At 40.5% G+C, this 15,664-nt stretch overlaps 1 protein-coding gene across 1 annotated transcript in view; it reads left to right on the forward strand.

Annotated features, from left to right (window-relative positions):
• Nucleotides 1-15,664, forward strand: part of LOC147703294 (uncharacterized) — a 157,825-nt gene that overhangs the window by 16,327 nt on the left and 125,834 nt on the right. The window contains exons 3-4 of the mRNA XM_086929490.1: nt 25-87; nt 7,145-7,204. Of these exons, the coding sequence (XP_086785616.1) occupies nt 25-87; nt 7,145-7,204 (123 nt within the window). The remainder of the gene's footprint in view (nt 1-24; nt 88-7,144; nt 7,205-15,664) is intronic.

The following is a 15,664-nucleotide window of genomic DNA, read 5'->3' on the forward strand; positions in this document are numbered from 1 at the left end:
TTTGTACCTTCAATTCTATTTCAGACTAAAGATACCCGTGCCTTCATAAAAAGTCTTATGAATTTCCTATGCTGTTACATAAACAATGTAAGTCAGAATTCTTTTCTTTTAACCTCTCTACACTTCTAAGTAGAAACATTGCTTAGGCAATCTGTTCAACCCTAGTGTTTAGATAAAGCTTCAGGGGGGTCATGCCTTAGAGGCCATTTACTCTCAGGCCAGCACATAAAATCGCTCATTCATTCTGCCTGTGGGAAGTCGTAAAACTTCATCTAGAGGGCCAAAAAATGTTAGTCTTGCGGAACTTCGGAAAACGCACCAGCCCCACAAACTCAACACCAGAGGATAACATTGCCCACTACAGTCCCAAAAGGACAACCAAGCTCTGCATCCTGACCCTCATTGCCCATAGGCTGGTGGTACCAACACAGCGGAAAACCAACATCTCTCACAGACAAAGCCGATGGCTGTGCTGTGCTTGTTGGCCTCTGGTACCATCGGAACAACAACTGCCAGAATCGGAGGAGTCACACAGCCAGCCCTATCCAAGTTCCTCACACGTGTATTGGATGCCATCATCAGCTCTGTACCCCAGCACCTGCACTTCTCACACACTGCGCAGGAACAGCTAGAGACCACACAGTTTATTTATGTATTTTATTTTTGACTGCTTTTATGGTGCATTTTCCCGCATGAGGCATCTGAATTTGGGACATCGCAACTTTTTTTGCGTTCGTTTTTTCTGCATCACGTTCGCTTTAATGCGATCATTTGGCATGTTATCGTGGAACTATTGCATGGTGCCGCCATGTTGAGAATACAACGTTAAGACGCTGTTATTTGCCCACGATAGACTGTGATATGCAAAGTTGTGTTAGGCAAATTTTGTGATGATTAACACACGTGCTCGAGAATATCCCCCTAGGTATTCTATTACTGTGACATCATTCTGGGAACCTATGATATGTTTCTGATATCCTAAGATGATCTAATACAAAAATAGTCTGTTTTATAGGACTTGGCATTGCTTCATATATGTTGCCTGAAGGGTGCTGTGGTGATCTGGGTTGGTCTTAGGGTAACTAGCAGCAGCAGAGCTTTGTGAATAAAAGTATCCCATTCTGCTGCAAAGTTTATGTGGATTTATAGTAGGTTTCTCAGTTCCACATATTTTATAGTTTCCAACTGAATATTATATCTTCACAATTTTTAGCCAATCCTCAAATATCAATTTTAAATATTTACCACGTAAAGTGCAATAATATTGACTACAATAATTCTGTGGACAAAATATCGAAAAAACAGATAGGTATATATTTAATCGTTTTTATAATTAATTACTAATAGTAATAAATTTAACAACAAATTGATATATATATATATATAAATATAATATATATGTATATAAAATACAGAAAAGTAAACATAAATTTAAGTTAAACATATGAATACATATGTAACTTCAAACAAAATTCAATCTAAGCAACAGAATGGAAAGTATTGGACTTTGGATGCTCAGGTTTACTATTCTCACTCCTTAATGAGCAACAGCTATGAAAATGTTGGACTTTGGCAGGGTTCAGAATACTAGTCCCACTCCAAACTCAATTAAAGGTTAATTAAATCATTTAATAAAAGTAAATTATAATAAACTGTATAACTATATGTATGTGTATATATAATATATAGATATATAATTAAAAAAGAAACATTATTTAAATTATAAAATATACTTATTAAATCATAAAAATTAGAAAATGCACAACTTCATTTAAAATTCCTCAAAGTTTTTAAAACAAAATCACGTAAAAAACATGAAATACTATCATAAGAGTTAAAATACTATACATAATCAATAACTACTAACACAAATAGACTTTTAAAAACCTTTTAATAAAAAACTTAAAATATAATCACAAGTACTTGTTTTAATTAAATCCTAAAACATAAATAAAAAATACATACAACTTGAAAACAAGAAAAAATAATTACCATTGTTACTCCAACTTAGGGCCTGATTCCGATGCAGTTTGGAAAGCTTCCCAACTGAATGGGTTTGGTAATGGATTCCAAACGAATCGGATCTGGAGAGTCCAACCAGCCGAATACGATGCATCCGGATGCTTCCAGATACAATTTGGTTGGACTCCCATTGACTTCAATGGGAGCCTTTGTTCCGACCAAATGAGTAGGCTCCCATTGAAGAAAGGGGTGGCTGGGAAGAATCGGGCACCCTGTAGTGGGCAACCCCTGCCTGCCACACTGTGCATGGCTGGTAAGAGTGTACCCATGGGTACCCTCAAGGGCCTTATTGGGAAGGCTCCATGTGCAGGGGGGCCCACTGTGGGCCCCCAAAGTCTGATTCCGACTGCCGATTCGAGTCGGACGGCACGATTTGGAAGGGATGTCCAAATCCAGCAACATACTCAGTCATTTGGAAACACGGGCCGTAAAGATGTACAATTCTGCTCCATATGGCTTGGTCATTCCAAATGCAGACGGGTTTGGATTGGTATATTCCTAACGCCTAACTCGCAAAATCCTCAGTCTGTTGAAACGTTTCCAAGTCGGTTGGAAAGACACATTTAAACAGAGCAAATGCCATTAGGAGGCCTTCCTAACCGCATCCAAATCAGGCCCTTAATATACAATTAAAAACACACTTTTGCAACCCCATGCAAACAAAGGTATAAGGCACATACATCAAGAAAAGAAAATGTATGTCTCTCAGTCCAACTTAATCAACACTAGGAAAAGATGTCCTTTGCATCATAAGCAGCAGTAGGGAAAATGTTGGACACTGGAGGAGTCAGAATTACTGATTTGATTGGATTTTGTGATTTTTATGTGCCAACATTTTCCCTAAGGCTTCTTGTCGCCTGAATATTTCAGTGATACATACCCTGATATCTCTATTGCCCTTCATTAAGTAAACAGATATGTTTTCACACCTTTTCTAAAAAGGACAACAAGCAGGTCTGAGCTTGAAGACAAATTTTACATTAATTCCACAGCTGTGCAGCTAGCACCAAAAAAGTTCTGCCACAAGTTCTTTTATAGTCCGCCGTCTGCACATGCAGAAGGAGTCGATTATCTGAGTGTAGATTTCTAGTAGTTTTATTTTTACCAGATTTTGCGTAGCATTTTGAACTGTACTGTGAACTGCCTTATGGCAAAGTCACAGAGTTTTACATTATGTAAGTCATTCCAATGAAAGCCAGAAGAGAGGATTTACAAATCCAAAGACACTTTCCCATTTAGGTATGCTAAAAAGTGCCATTCTCACAGCATTTTGCACTTGTTGAAGCTTACAAGGAGTTGATTGCTGCAGTAGCCACAACCACTGTACACTTATTTAGGCTGAATGGAAGAACTTATGAAGTAGCCTAAGTTGTAAAAAACAAGAAAGAGACCACCACACTTATTTGCGTAAGACAGCTCAGATGTTTAGCCATTGGCAATCCTTAGCTTTTTACTTTTTTTAATGCTATAGGAGGGCTCAACAAAATGGTAGGCCACATCAACTGGGGCCAGAGATTGACTTTTCCAAAGGCAATCACCTCTGTCTTGGAAGAGTTCAGTCCCAGAAGGCTCTACCCATACATTTTTCACTACCAAAAAAATCTGTGAGTCATCTGAATATAAAATATTTTTATATACAATTCTTTTGAATACCGCTGCAAATGGTCTCATATACATATTAAATAGAATAGGAGAAATTGAAGGTAATTTCAGTATTTCTTTCCTATTCATCAAAAAATTTGTCAACCCAGCTGAGAGCAGCAGCATATTACCCATTCACTCTCAACGCTTAATTTGAAAAGCAGGATCTACTGTGTAAAAAGTGGCGACAAGGTCTAGCTTTATCCTGGTCCAGCACAGTCACTAAGCCTGACTAAGTTCAACATTGCTGTCTAAAAGTCATTTGAGTCTCATACAATAAATTATGCTTTTCCATCTAGTTAGAAAGCCAATAAGCTACAAACGTCTCACCTAACTTAGCAATAGCAAGGAGTAGTGAAATAGGTCTATAATTACTGTCCTCCGTGGGATGAGATTTGCTTTTTTAAAGGGTTTGACCATGAGGTCTTCCAACGTTCAGAAACTATTGCCATAGATAGAGAGGTACCAATTAGTGACTTAATAGGAGAGACAAACACTTGAAACACACGATTTCAAGTGGTTTTTACAACATGAGAAGCAGTTGGGATAGTGTTGGACATTGGAGCGGTTAGAATTACTGTTCCCACTCCTGACTGAGCAAAAGTAAGGAAAGTGTTGGATTTTGTAGTAGTCAGATTTACTATTCCCACTCCAAACTGAACAACTGGTAAATATGTTGGACTTTGTAGGGGTTATATTTACTACGTTCACTACAACCTGAGAAAGAGCATGGAAAGTGTAGGACTTTGGAGATGTCAGATTTAAAATTCCCTCTCCAATGTATGTAACAGTGGGGAACTTGTTAGACACTTAAGGGGGGATGGGTTATTATTTCCCTCTACAAATATATTATTTCCACTCTAAATTGAGCAACATTGGGGAAAATGTTGGATTTTGGAAGAATTAGATTTATTATTTGCATGCACACCTAAACAGCTGTACAGAAAATGCAGATCTCTAAAATAATCACATTTACTTTTCCAAAATCAAAAAAATAAAAGAAATTTAGAGAATTAAAGTATACATATACCCATATTGTAAAATAAAGACCTAAATAATGATCACAGCTAAAAACAAAACATACACAATATATTAAATACGTAAATAAATACGAATCAATGTAAATAAAATGCAGCATTTGAAATCACAACATAATAATACATTTAAAAAAGTAAAAAATATAGATAAATAGACATAACAAAAGCATGATAATTGGAAATGCAAATTACCTAAAACAGGTATTTATGAATGTAAAAATAAATAGGTATAACCAAAAATGTATAAAATCAATATAAATCACTTATCACTTAAATGACATAATTGTAAAACAGTTTTTCCAATTAATAATAAATATTTGCAATTAAGAATTAATACAGATATATTTGAAAATACTTCCACAGCCTTACCTACAAATCAAACAAACTAACAAAAATATACAATCAAAAACATATTATAATAAGTTATAATACAGAACAAACACAAACAAAAATTAAAAGAAATAAATAAAATGCATTTTTAAATATATATTCAACAATTATACAAAAGACCGAAATAATTATGAATTGTTCCCAAAAATATATGTAGATAATTTGCCTATTTAATGAACAACTTCACACATTAACATATAATTGATGAATTTAAAGCATTAAAAAATATACTTAAATTACTTCTGACCCTGCTCTACAAACTAAACAACCTACCCAAAAAGCAAAATAGGATTGAATAAATGTTTAAAAATCTATTGCTTATACATTTACGCACAAACATGACACGAAAATGTATATTAATACACATTAAATGTGATACTTTAAATACATTAAAAAAATTACATACACATTCACTTCATAAAGAAAATAAATACTAATCCAACTAACCAATTACAAAATATACATATTAAAAACAAATTTTTAAAATATTAAAATAACATTTTATTTTAAAACACTTCCCACCCTATGAGTGTGGCTGCTCTACCCCGCGCAGCTCCAACACTAAGTGCTGCCCTGAGAGACCTGTACTCTCCGTTCTACCGTAGGTTTGAGGCCCTTGTCCACCTGCAGGCTCATGCCTGCTCCTCATCCCTGGTGGTCCAGTGGAAGAGCACTCTGCTCTTCCACTGTTCCGCTTTTTTTCTGTGCCCTCTTTTCTCTTTTTTGCTCTCTCTTTTGCCTTTTGCTTCCTCTTTTCTCTTGTTCTCTCTCTTTTCCCTTTTGGTCCCTATTTCCTCTTGTGCTCTCTCTTTTCTCTTTTGCTCCATCTTTTCTCATTTGCTCTCCCCTTTCCCTTTTTGCTTTCTATTTTCTCTTATGCACCCTTGTTTCTCTTTTGCTCTCTCTTTTACAGTTTCACTCTCCCTGCCGCTGCTGTCCTGGCAGCCCCTCCAGCATATCCTTCCCACTCCTGCTCCCGCCTTCTAGCTGAACACCCCCAACTCCAACTTAATGGTGGCCACTGGGCAGCTGCGCCCGACCTCGCAACTGCCATTCCCGATGGATACAAGATCCTGAGAAAAGATCGCCCAGGAGGAGGCATTGCCATCATCCACAAAAGCTCCTTGTGGATGATGCAGTTCGATGTAGGTTTCTGAATATTTTGGCATGAGGCTAAATAATTTTGATATTCTGTTTCAACATTGTTTGAAATGCCAATTATCAAGATTAATGCCTTTACAGAGCTTCCGTTCTCCACACACTTTGAATTGACTGCTGGAAATAAACAGGTGCAGAAAGCAATTGAAATGATTCCGCACAGAACTTCCTGGTGATTTTAGACTTCAGGCCAGAGACATTGAAAGTGAGTAAGGCTGGGACATGCAACATATGCATACATGCCAACTGACCCGATTCAGTCGGGAGACTGCTAATTTTGTAAGCCAATTAGGTGAAAAATTAAGACCCCCGATTTTATTTGTTTAAATCCCCTCTTCCTTGTTTCAAAATGTTGACATGTTAACTTATGCGATTGGCTGACTCATTCTTACCAGGCAATCTCAGACCTAATGCACAAAAGCTTTCCCGATACATAATTATCAGTTTAGATCCACAAAATTCTCAAACTATATAGTTGCCCACAGCGAAGCCTTCCTCCTTTTTTGTAGTAAAACCATTCCCATGCCACTGCTGCAGGTTTTCTAATGGGCAGGTCATGCACCTCCTTTGAGATAAAATCAGTAGATTTGAACATGGCTTCCTGGCCTGGATGCATTCAGTCACAGTGCATAAACACACTGGCCAGTCTGTCTGTAAAATTCCACCTGTTCCACGATCCAGAAAAATTGAGCCACCACTGAATTTTGAGTATCATGCTATTTTGCCTAATTGAGCATCTTTCAGGGAATCATTGTGCAATTCCGTTCCAGCTTTGCAGTTATCCTGATGTCCTTGTTCACTGTCTGATGGATGATAGTTGTATGAATCTATTTTTTTATATGTGTTATATTACCTTTTTCATTACAATAATCCATCCTCCTCATTGTTTCTTTTAGAAAGGTGAAGTAAATGTGAAAGAATTAGCAACGGCTCTCACAAACCTACGCAAAACAATGGTAAGCAATATTAAATCTTGTATCTATCTCTTTGGAAAACTTCTCTGGGATATATCATTAGAGCTTTTACTAGTGCGCCATCTTTACAATGTAAAAAGACACAATATCCCAACAAACATAAGCTGCTTATAATAAACCAACCAGTGGCAAAAAATGCTGCTTTAGAAAATGTATCCATCAATTTAGGAGAGGGGTATTATTTTACTTTATGGCTGTTCTTTCTTCAGACTTAAGTATGCAAATAGTGATGGATAAAATGCTTGAAATAATCTCTGCCACTGGTAATTTCTCTGGCCCTATCCCATGTAATCATTATTTGCACACACTATCACAACAGTTTGGATCCAGCCATATGAAAATCAGTCTTAACCCTGCTCCAAAGGGAACAGCCAGGCCTGGTCCTCCGTGATTCAGAACACAAGCAACCTAGGACAGGTTTCAGCCTGATAAGGGCTCATCAGCCAGGAATAGATTGGTTCAAGTAAAACAATGTGCATGGGACCCATGTCTAGGTATACCCATCCCTCTTAGGGTGACCCGCTGAAGTATACAAAAACTTGTTCCCATGAGGAGTAGGGTAAATGCTGATTTGCATATGGTTGGGTCCAAACTGAGGTAGCACAGTGAACAAAAGAACAATGGGGCAGATTTATGAAGGGCTTGCGCCACGTTTACGCCGCCGTTGCGTGACGCAACGGCGCGGAAACGTGGCGCATCCCTGCGCCCTATTAACAACGTGACGCATCTAGGAGATGCGTCACGTTGTACAGCACTGCGCCATGAGGAGGCGTTCCTGCGCAGGGGGGGCGTTCCTGCGCAGGAACGCCTCCTGAAAGTGGCTGAGTGAAATCTATGAGATTTCACTCAGTCACTTTCAGGGCAATGCTGCGTCAAAACCCTGCGCCTGCTTGAAGCAGGCGTAAGGCTTGAGGCAGCATTGAAAGAATAGGCCCCCACAGAGCATTGCTGGAGCTGCGTCGCGCTTGCGACGCAACTCCAGCAATGCGTCACTTTTACGGCACAGATGCGTGACGCATCTGTGCCGTTTTTGCCCCATGGTGCGCCGCATCATAAATGCGGCGCACCATGGGTGGCGTAGCTGTGGCGCACTGTGGCGCATGTTAACTGGCGCATCCCTCGGGATGCGCCAGTTAACATAAATCTGCCCCAATGGGTTTAGATGCTACCCGGATTGATTGCCAGTGGTTAGACTAATTGCAAGGGTCCCATGCGCAAGCTCCTACTGGAACCAAGTCTGGTTGATGAGTTCTTATCAGGAGGAAACTGTTCCTAGGCTGCTTTTTTCCCATTACGATAAGGACCTGGCCTGGCAGTTCAGGCTGTACTGTTCCCATGAGGGCCAGGGTCAAGGCTAATTTGCATATGACTGATTTCAAACTGAGGTGGCATGATATGCAAACGAATTATGAGTTGGGATGCTTCTCTGTTTGAATGCCTATGGTTAAACAAATCACAAGCATCACTTCAATCTTGTTTATTACTAACACAAATATTGTACAACAAGTTAAATAGGGAAGTTTAGTATTTTCTTTACAAACTAATACAATGAGTTCAATAGCTAAAGCAATAAGTAGATAAATATGTACCCGGAAGGGTATTTAACAAACAATAAGGTGAGACAGGTGTGTTACAGCGGCATAAGTTGCAGTAATGTACTACTTTGTTCTGACTGACTAGTTCTACAGAATTATTTTATTAAAAGGATGCAAAACCCTCATCTACTATTGTGACATGGTTCAGTATCAGTTGTTGCTCAACACCAAAGATCTCAGTGATGTATGAGTTCGACTCTCTCTGATCAGGAGTTCATAAGACATTCTTCTTAATGAAGCACCATCCACGGTTGTAGAGATAGCTGTTGATCTCTTTTCTTTTAATCATTTTTATTGTTTTGAATTCTTGAAGGACAAGTAAAACAAATATGGCATATATGGATGACATAAGTTATTACTGTATGATTTACATGTGAGGTAATCCAAACGTCTGTAATCGTAACGTGTAATACGATAAGAGATTGAGTGCTAAAGTGTTTATTTGCAGTGCAGAAAGCTAATGTTGTCAGTGGAACCATCATGACTTTCTCCATCAGTCCTCTAGGGTATATAACAATTGTGTGTAAAGTTTGCATCAGACTAAAGTGTGCGAGGTCATAATTTCCAGACTTTGTTGTGTTCGTAGGGGCAACATCTGGCTGTATAAACAGCCTTCTCGAGTGTGCAACTGTGGTCCATTCCCTGTTTCCATTCTAGTTACTTGGGGGAGTGGAATCTCCAGTGTTTGGCTATATCGCACTTAGTGATTTAGGGCCAGATGTACCACCATTTTTTTGCAGTCGCAAACGGTTAATTGTCCCGTTTGAGACCGCAAAAAAGGGCACTGGCATGCAAAAATGCTATTTTGCGAGTCGGTGACTCGCAAAATAGCGTTTGCAACTCTCTTTATTAAAAAGGGGCTTCCCATCCTAATAGCGAGTCACAATGGAATGTACCATGTTTTATTAATGAGGCAGGCAATTTGCGATGCCATTAGGAATCGCTAATAGTGTCTTAGACACTGATGTAAATTGCATTTTGCGAGTAGTAAAGTGACGCAATGTGCAAGTCGCATAATGTCGTACAGCTAGCCCTAGGTAACCAAGGTCTAAAAGGGTGAGGCTAGTGCAGTTCCCCCCTTGCTTCTCCATAAGCCCCTGTAAATGCACTTTGGGTGCAAGACCTAGTGAGTGCCCAAGTGATGTGATGTGATGTGGATAGGAAATACTGGATTCTTCTCCAATAATGTTCTATGTCTGGCATTCCCAAGCTACGTGTAGTAAAGTACCTATTGTAGATCTGATGCAGTCGCATACCGGTGGGTATGCACGGTTCATTTTATGCAGCTGATCTGGGGTATAGTATAATCTATGGCAATATCATATTTGCCAGGTTTGGGCTGAAATGGTCAGGGTGTATGGAGCTGCCAAGACTTCTTTTCATTTATTATTGTCTAATGTTTATAGTTTGGTTTCCGAAGTTGCCCCTAGAAGGACCAAAAGGTCTTAAGCACTAGTTTTCACTGATCTATAAAACTATGATATACCGCCTTTCCCCATTGGCACTAAGATCAGTTTGGCTTCTAGAGGGTAAAATTCAGGTAGATACTGGAGTTCCTCCTGGAGGGGGTACAGTATGTGATGCAATTTGAGAATGTGAAAATCTGGGACCTTAATAGGCTATACTCATTATGTAAGTCCTTGTATTGTTTGATGGCATCACCCTTACAAACATCTCCCAATGTAAATATCTTGATGTTATCTCAGCCTTTAATTGCTAGGGCTAGTGTTTTGTAGGGGAGTCAATTGCTCAACCATTTAAGAGTTTCCTGCGTGGTTTGCAGTGCCATTCACTCACCTTTAAGGCTGCATGTCAAGCATGCAACCTTGATGTTGTGGGTCTAAAGAGGCGAGTTTGGGTTTTAGTCTGATATAAAATATGCAGTGGACCCCTGTTGTAGATCAGATCTAGTTCCTGTCAATACCCTAAGTCTAACCTATCTCCAAATATCCAATCTTTAACAGTTGTAAGGTGGGCAGCCTGAAAGAACAGCTGGATGTCTGCCATTGCAAGGCCTTCCTCAAATTTGGATTGCCTGCATTTCACCGATATTCGTGGTTGCTTGCCCATCTATAGAAGTTTCCTAACTGTGGTATGTACGTTATTAAAGAGGGATCTCAGGACAGTCTGTGGGAAGTTTTGCAGAGTATATAAGAGCTTAGAAAGTGCTATAATTTTATGAGTGCTATTCTGCCCATAATTAATGGAGTGTCCACCATCTGTCCAGGTACTTATTGAGCTGCTCCATGAGTAAAGGGATATTAAGATGCCAGGTCTGCTGAGGCGATCAGGCAACATGAATCCATATGTATTCAAAATGGTCTGTTCTTAGTGAAAGCTTTGGTTGCCATGGAACCTCTCCTATCGTGCCCGCAATCAGTACTCAAAGGGATTTGTCCCTCTTTACTCTCAGTCCCGCTGCTTATTCATATACTATTAATATCTGTACAAGCCTCCTTGTTGCTAGGACAGGATAAAGGCAGCATATCATCTGTATAGAGAGAGAGATGCAGTTTTCCGAGAGGTTGCACCACTCAATGCCCTATTTTGCATGTATCTTCTTAGCAATTTAACCAGAGTCTCAATCACGGTGGTTAAGGGGAGAGGAACAGTGGGAATCCCCTTTCCCGTACCCCTTTTGATCTGGAATTAATTGGATAGGCATTTGTTAACTAGTATTCCCACTCGGGTCCTGGGTTTTGGTAGGTAGAGGTAGACGAGTGAGCGGGGACCGAGAGTCATTTTCTCCAAGACCTGGTACAAAAGGGCCCACCTAACCCACCTAAAGCCAAAGCAATCCCAATCAATTAAGGAGGTGATGACTTTTATTAAGCTATTCTCCTGGATTTCGGCATAAATCCTTGTCTCTACATTGATGAGGGAAATTGGAAGAATTATTAGCAAAGATCTGGAGACTTTCCTGATTTATGTAGGTCCATGATTGTGTCATCTGCCTGTCGCTGGGAAAACAGCCTTTCTGTGTTGATTCTGAAAATAATGATGAAAATGGGGGCTCATCAGAGGCACATATTTGAAAAAACAGTTCTAATGGGAATACGTTGTAGCCCAGGTTTTTTCCTGATTCTAAGGCACCAGTCGCTGCCTTGCAGTTGAGAATCTCTTTCAGCAACATGGGCGAGTCTAGGGCTTCTCTGTCTGCTCATGATAGTGAGAGTAGATTGAAATCTGCAATGGTGGCGTTATAAGTTCATTATGCGGTTGTGTGACCGGGGCAAACAAGGCTTGATAGTAAGCTGCACGTGCGATACCCTATGAATCTGTAATCACATTATTGGCAACCTCTTCAGGTAGTAGGGTGCCAGCTGCCAGCCTATGATGCAATTAACAAAACTTGTTGCCAAACTCATATATGCAGCTTTGGTAAGCCAGCCACACTTGCTTGGCAGTATCTTTTGCTACAGTCCTCGGTTGATCCCTCAATATCTCAAGCTGTTAAAGTAGAGGGAGGATACTGATTGGACAACCTCTAGCTTCAGGATTAGCACCTTTAACTCAAGGGCCATGATGTTAGCCTTGTGTTTTCAGCATTCTGCCTTGACGAGTGACATTAGAAACCAGTGAATAACAGTTGTAACAGCCTCCCACAGTGTCACTGTTGAGCCCACTGATTGAGGTTAAGCACAAATTATTCTTCTAGGTCTTCATGCAGCGAGGCGACTATGTTGTCAGACAATACCCACCACAGAATAAACTTCCACCAATATTTGAGTCTACACTTGAGGCTTTTATATTACAGTAGGAGTGGTGAATGGTCTGAGATTCCTCTGAGGAGCATGAATATTTTAGAGACATCTAATGAGAACTCTTGTGGTAGGACAAAGTAGTTGAGGTGGAAAACATAGTTGTGTGCTGTTGATCAATAAGTGTATCCACTCTACCTATCCCCCCTTTCATGCCAAAAATCAACCAGACCTAAAGTAGACCTCCAATCTGAGAATCATGTTGGATGGTAGGTCTTATCAGGTCCTATGCATCATACATCTCTCTGCTTGTTCATAACAGCATTGAAATCTCCACCTATTACTAGTTTCTCAGGCAGTAATTCGGCCATGAGATCAGTGAAAGTGTGTAAAGTGATGCCTAGTGAGGAGGGTGGGGAGTACACATAGATCAAGGACCAATGTTTGCTACATATCTGCCTAGAGGATCCTCTTTTGATTGTTGAACTATAATTGAGGAGTTTATATGGAAGAGTATGGCAACCCCTTGAGAGCAGGACATGAATCCAGAATGAAATACCCTGTCATAACCATCTACCGAGGAATACCCACGTGGTCCCTTTTAGGTCAGTCTCTTTGAGGAAGAGGATGATCAGGGAATGCCTTCTGACAAAATGTATGACAGTACTCCTCTTAATCTTGTCATTAAGGCGATTCACATTCCAGTAAAGAATGTTGAATGTACTGAAGTAGGCTGTGTCTTATGCTTACGTCACTGGGTAAAATTGGATACCAACATGTCACAGAGGGAAGCCTACATTGAGGTATGGGAATATTGTCCCCTCTTAAATTAACTTCCCCCTCCCCACACTTCTACTCAAGAAGCAACTGTTGCCCATTAAATTGTTATGACTAGAACTGTAAGTTGAACCCATGGCTTAGCACTTTGGCTCTAGTTCAGATGTGGGCTACACTTGTGATGTGGGGATAGCACAGCTCAAGACCCGCTGCTTAAGTAAGGAAGATGCACAACATGTGCACACGTCCCGACACATGCACCTAGCTCCTCTACCATCTGCGGTCAGATATGAACCCAGTCCATCAACAGGTAAATGTATACACAGGAGGAACACTGTCAGTTATAATAAGCATTTTCCATGGTCTGGCCTGGGATGTCATTACAGTGGTCTTCAGTGCTATGTGGATCTTTGTCTCGTGCCACATTTTCTCCTATGCAATATTTCTCCTGGCGGGAGCAACGTCTACCAGGGCAGCCCATTTGTTACGGTAGGCTGTCACAAAAACGATCTTCTCTAGACAGAAGAGGCTGTCCATGGTTTTGCTTACCTGAAGCCAGTCCAATGCCCCATCAGTTACATCGCAGAATCATGCTTTAATGTTGTGCAGGACCTTGAGACACGGTGGGAAAAGCAACATGTAGATAAACCTAATCGCTTTGAGTTTTTGCTTGACTTCGGAGAAGGGTCTGTGCTGTTGCCTGAGGTTTTAGTCTGGAAAGATCGTAATGAGGTTGGAGTCAATGGGTGGCACCTCAGTTTTCCTGCACGCTTGGAGAATGGCATCACAATTCTTTAGTTACGGAGGCGGACTTTGAACGGGCTTGGGGGAGAAACTTGGGTCATATCGGTCAACGATCGATGTGCCCATTCTACTATAAAGCCCATAGAAAGGTACTCCTTTGGGGCACAAGAGAGAAGCCATGAGATTATTAACTGGAAGGGCTGGGGGTCCCTCTATACCATCCAGTACTCACACAATACAGAGATTGTTACAATTGGGAGCCTTTGGGTTTCCAAACACCCATAAGAAAGGTTCAGCTTGGTTCCATTGGCAGAGTATGCTTGGTGCTCACCTCTGGGTGGGCACACCTTCCCACTTAGGTTGGCACATCAAAGCGTACAAAAAAACTATATCTAGCTGTTGAGCATTAACTAGAGCGAAAACAGTCCTGCGTTGATTGAATTCTGGTTCCGAGAGAACCTGGCCTGGCAGTTCGAGCTGGACTGCTCCCACTGGAGTAGGGTCGAGACTGATTTGCATATGGCAGGCTCCAAACTCAGATGATATAGTTTGCAAAATAACGATGGGCTAGGATGTGCCCCGAATAATTGCTGACATTAATTTGAGCACTGCGTCTATCACTTTTTTGTATACTTTAGTGTGCCATCATACAATCTCAGGCAAGAATCAACCATATACAAATCAGTGTTGACCCCGCGCAAATGTAAATGTAAAATGTAAATGTATAGGCATTTATATAGCTCACTACTTACCCGGAGGGTCCCAAGGCGCTTCGACCGCTGCGAAACCTTTCCTGGTTTCCCTGAGAGATGGTCCCTTAATGGGTATCTCCAGGGTGAGACCAGACATCCCCGGCGGTCTGGTGGGGCCGTTAGTGAAGATGAGGCAAGCAAATGCCCAGAGTTGCCGAGTGTGATCCCTGATCAGAGTGGGCACCGAGGCGAGAGAATTATCGAGTCCGCTGACCCTGGTCCAGAAACTTGCCGCGCCGGGAATCGAACCCTGGTCCCGGGTCTCCATAATTTTTCTGAGCAGGAAAAATTATGGAGGACATCAGTTTTTGCTGTTCATGCTAAAGTGACACATTTATGCCCAGAAAAGGGTCCCATTCTCAGAGTGCCAGAAGACTCCAACCACACATCACTGTTGAGGTCTAATCAGGCTGAACCTGGTATGTGGTTGCTGTGTTCATATGTGGAGGAGACGTGGCCTAGTATTTAGGGCTGTGCAGTTCCTATTGAAGTAGGATCAAGACTGATTTGCATATGGCTGGGTCGCTGTTTAGTGGAATAGTAAGCATAAAACAATCAAGTGGAATTCAGCCCTGGCTGCAATTAGCTGCAGCATTCCTTATATCAACGTTTGCTTGTCATTTTCCCTATGGAGGCAAAAATTATTATTCTGGAGCCTTTATATCAAACAAAAAAAACAATTATGCCTCTGAGTACTTTTATGTCAGAGTACTGCTTAAAGAAATATTGCCTGACTTAAATGGTGTGTCTTAAATAGCACTTACAGAAATATCATCCCATTGGGTGAATACTTTCGAGCATTAAAACCAATGGGTGATATTTTTCTAAATAACATTTATGACAACATATTTATATTATATGATATTCTTACTA

The sequence above is a fragment of the Lissotriton vulgaris genome, chromosome 7 (genome assembly GCF_964263255.1).
Source record: "Lissotriton vulgaris chromosome 7, aLisVul1.2, whole genome shotgun sequence".
NCBI classification, from domain to species: domain Eukaryota; kingdom Metazoa; phylum Chordata; class Amphibia; order Caudata; family Salamandridae; genus Lissotriton; species Lissotriton vulgaris.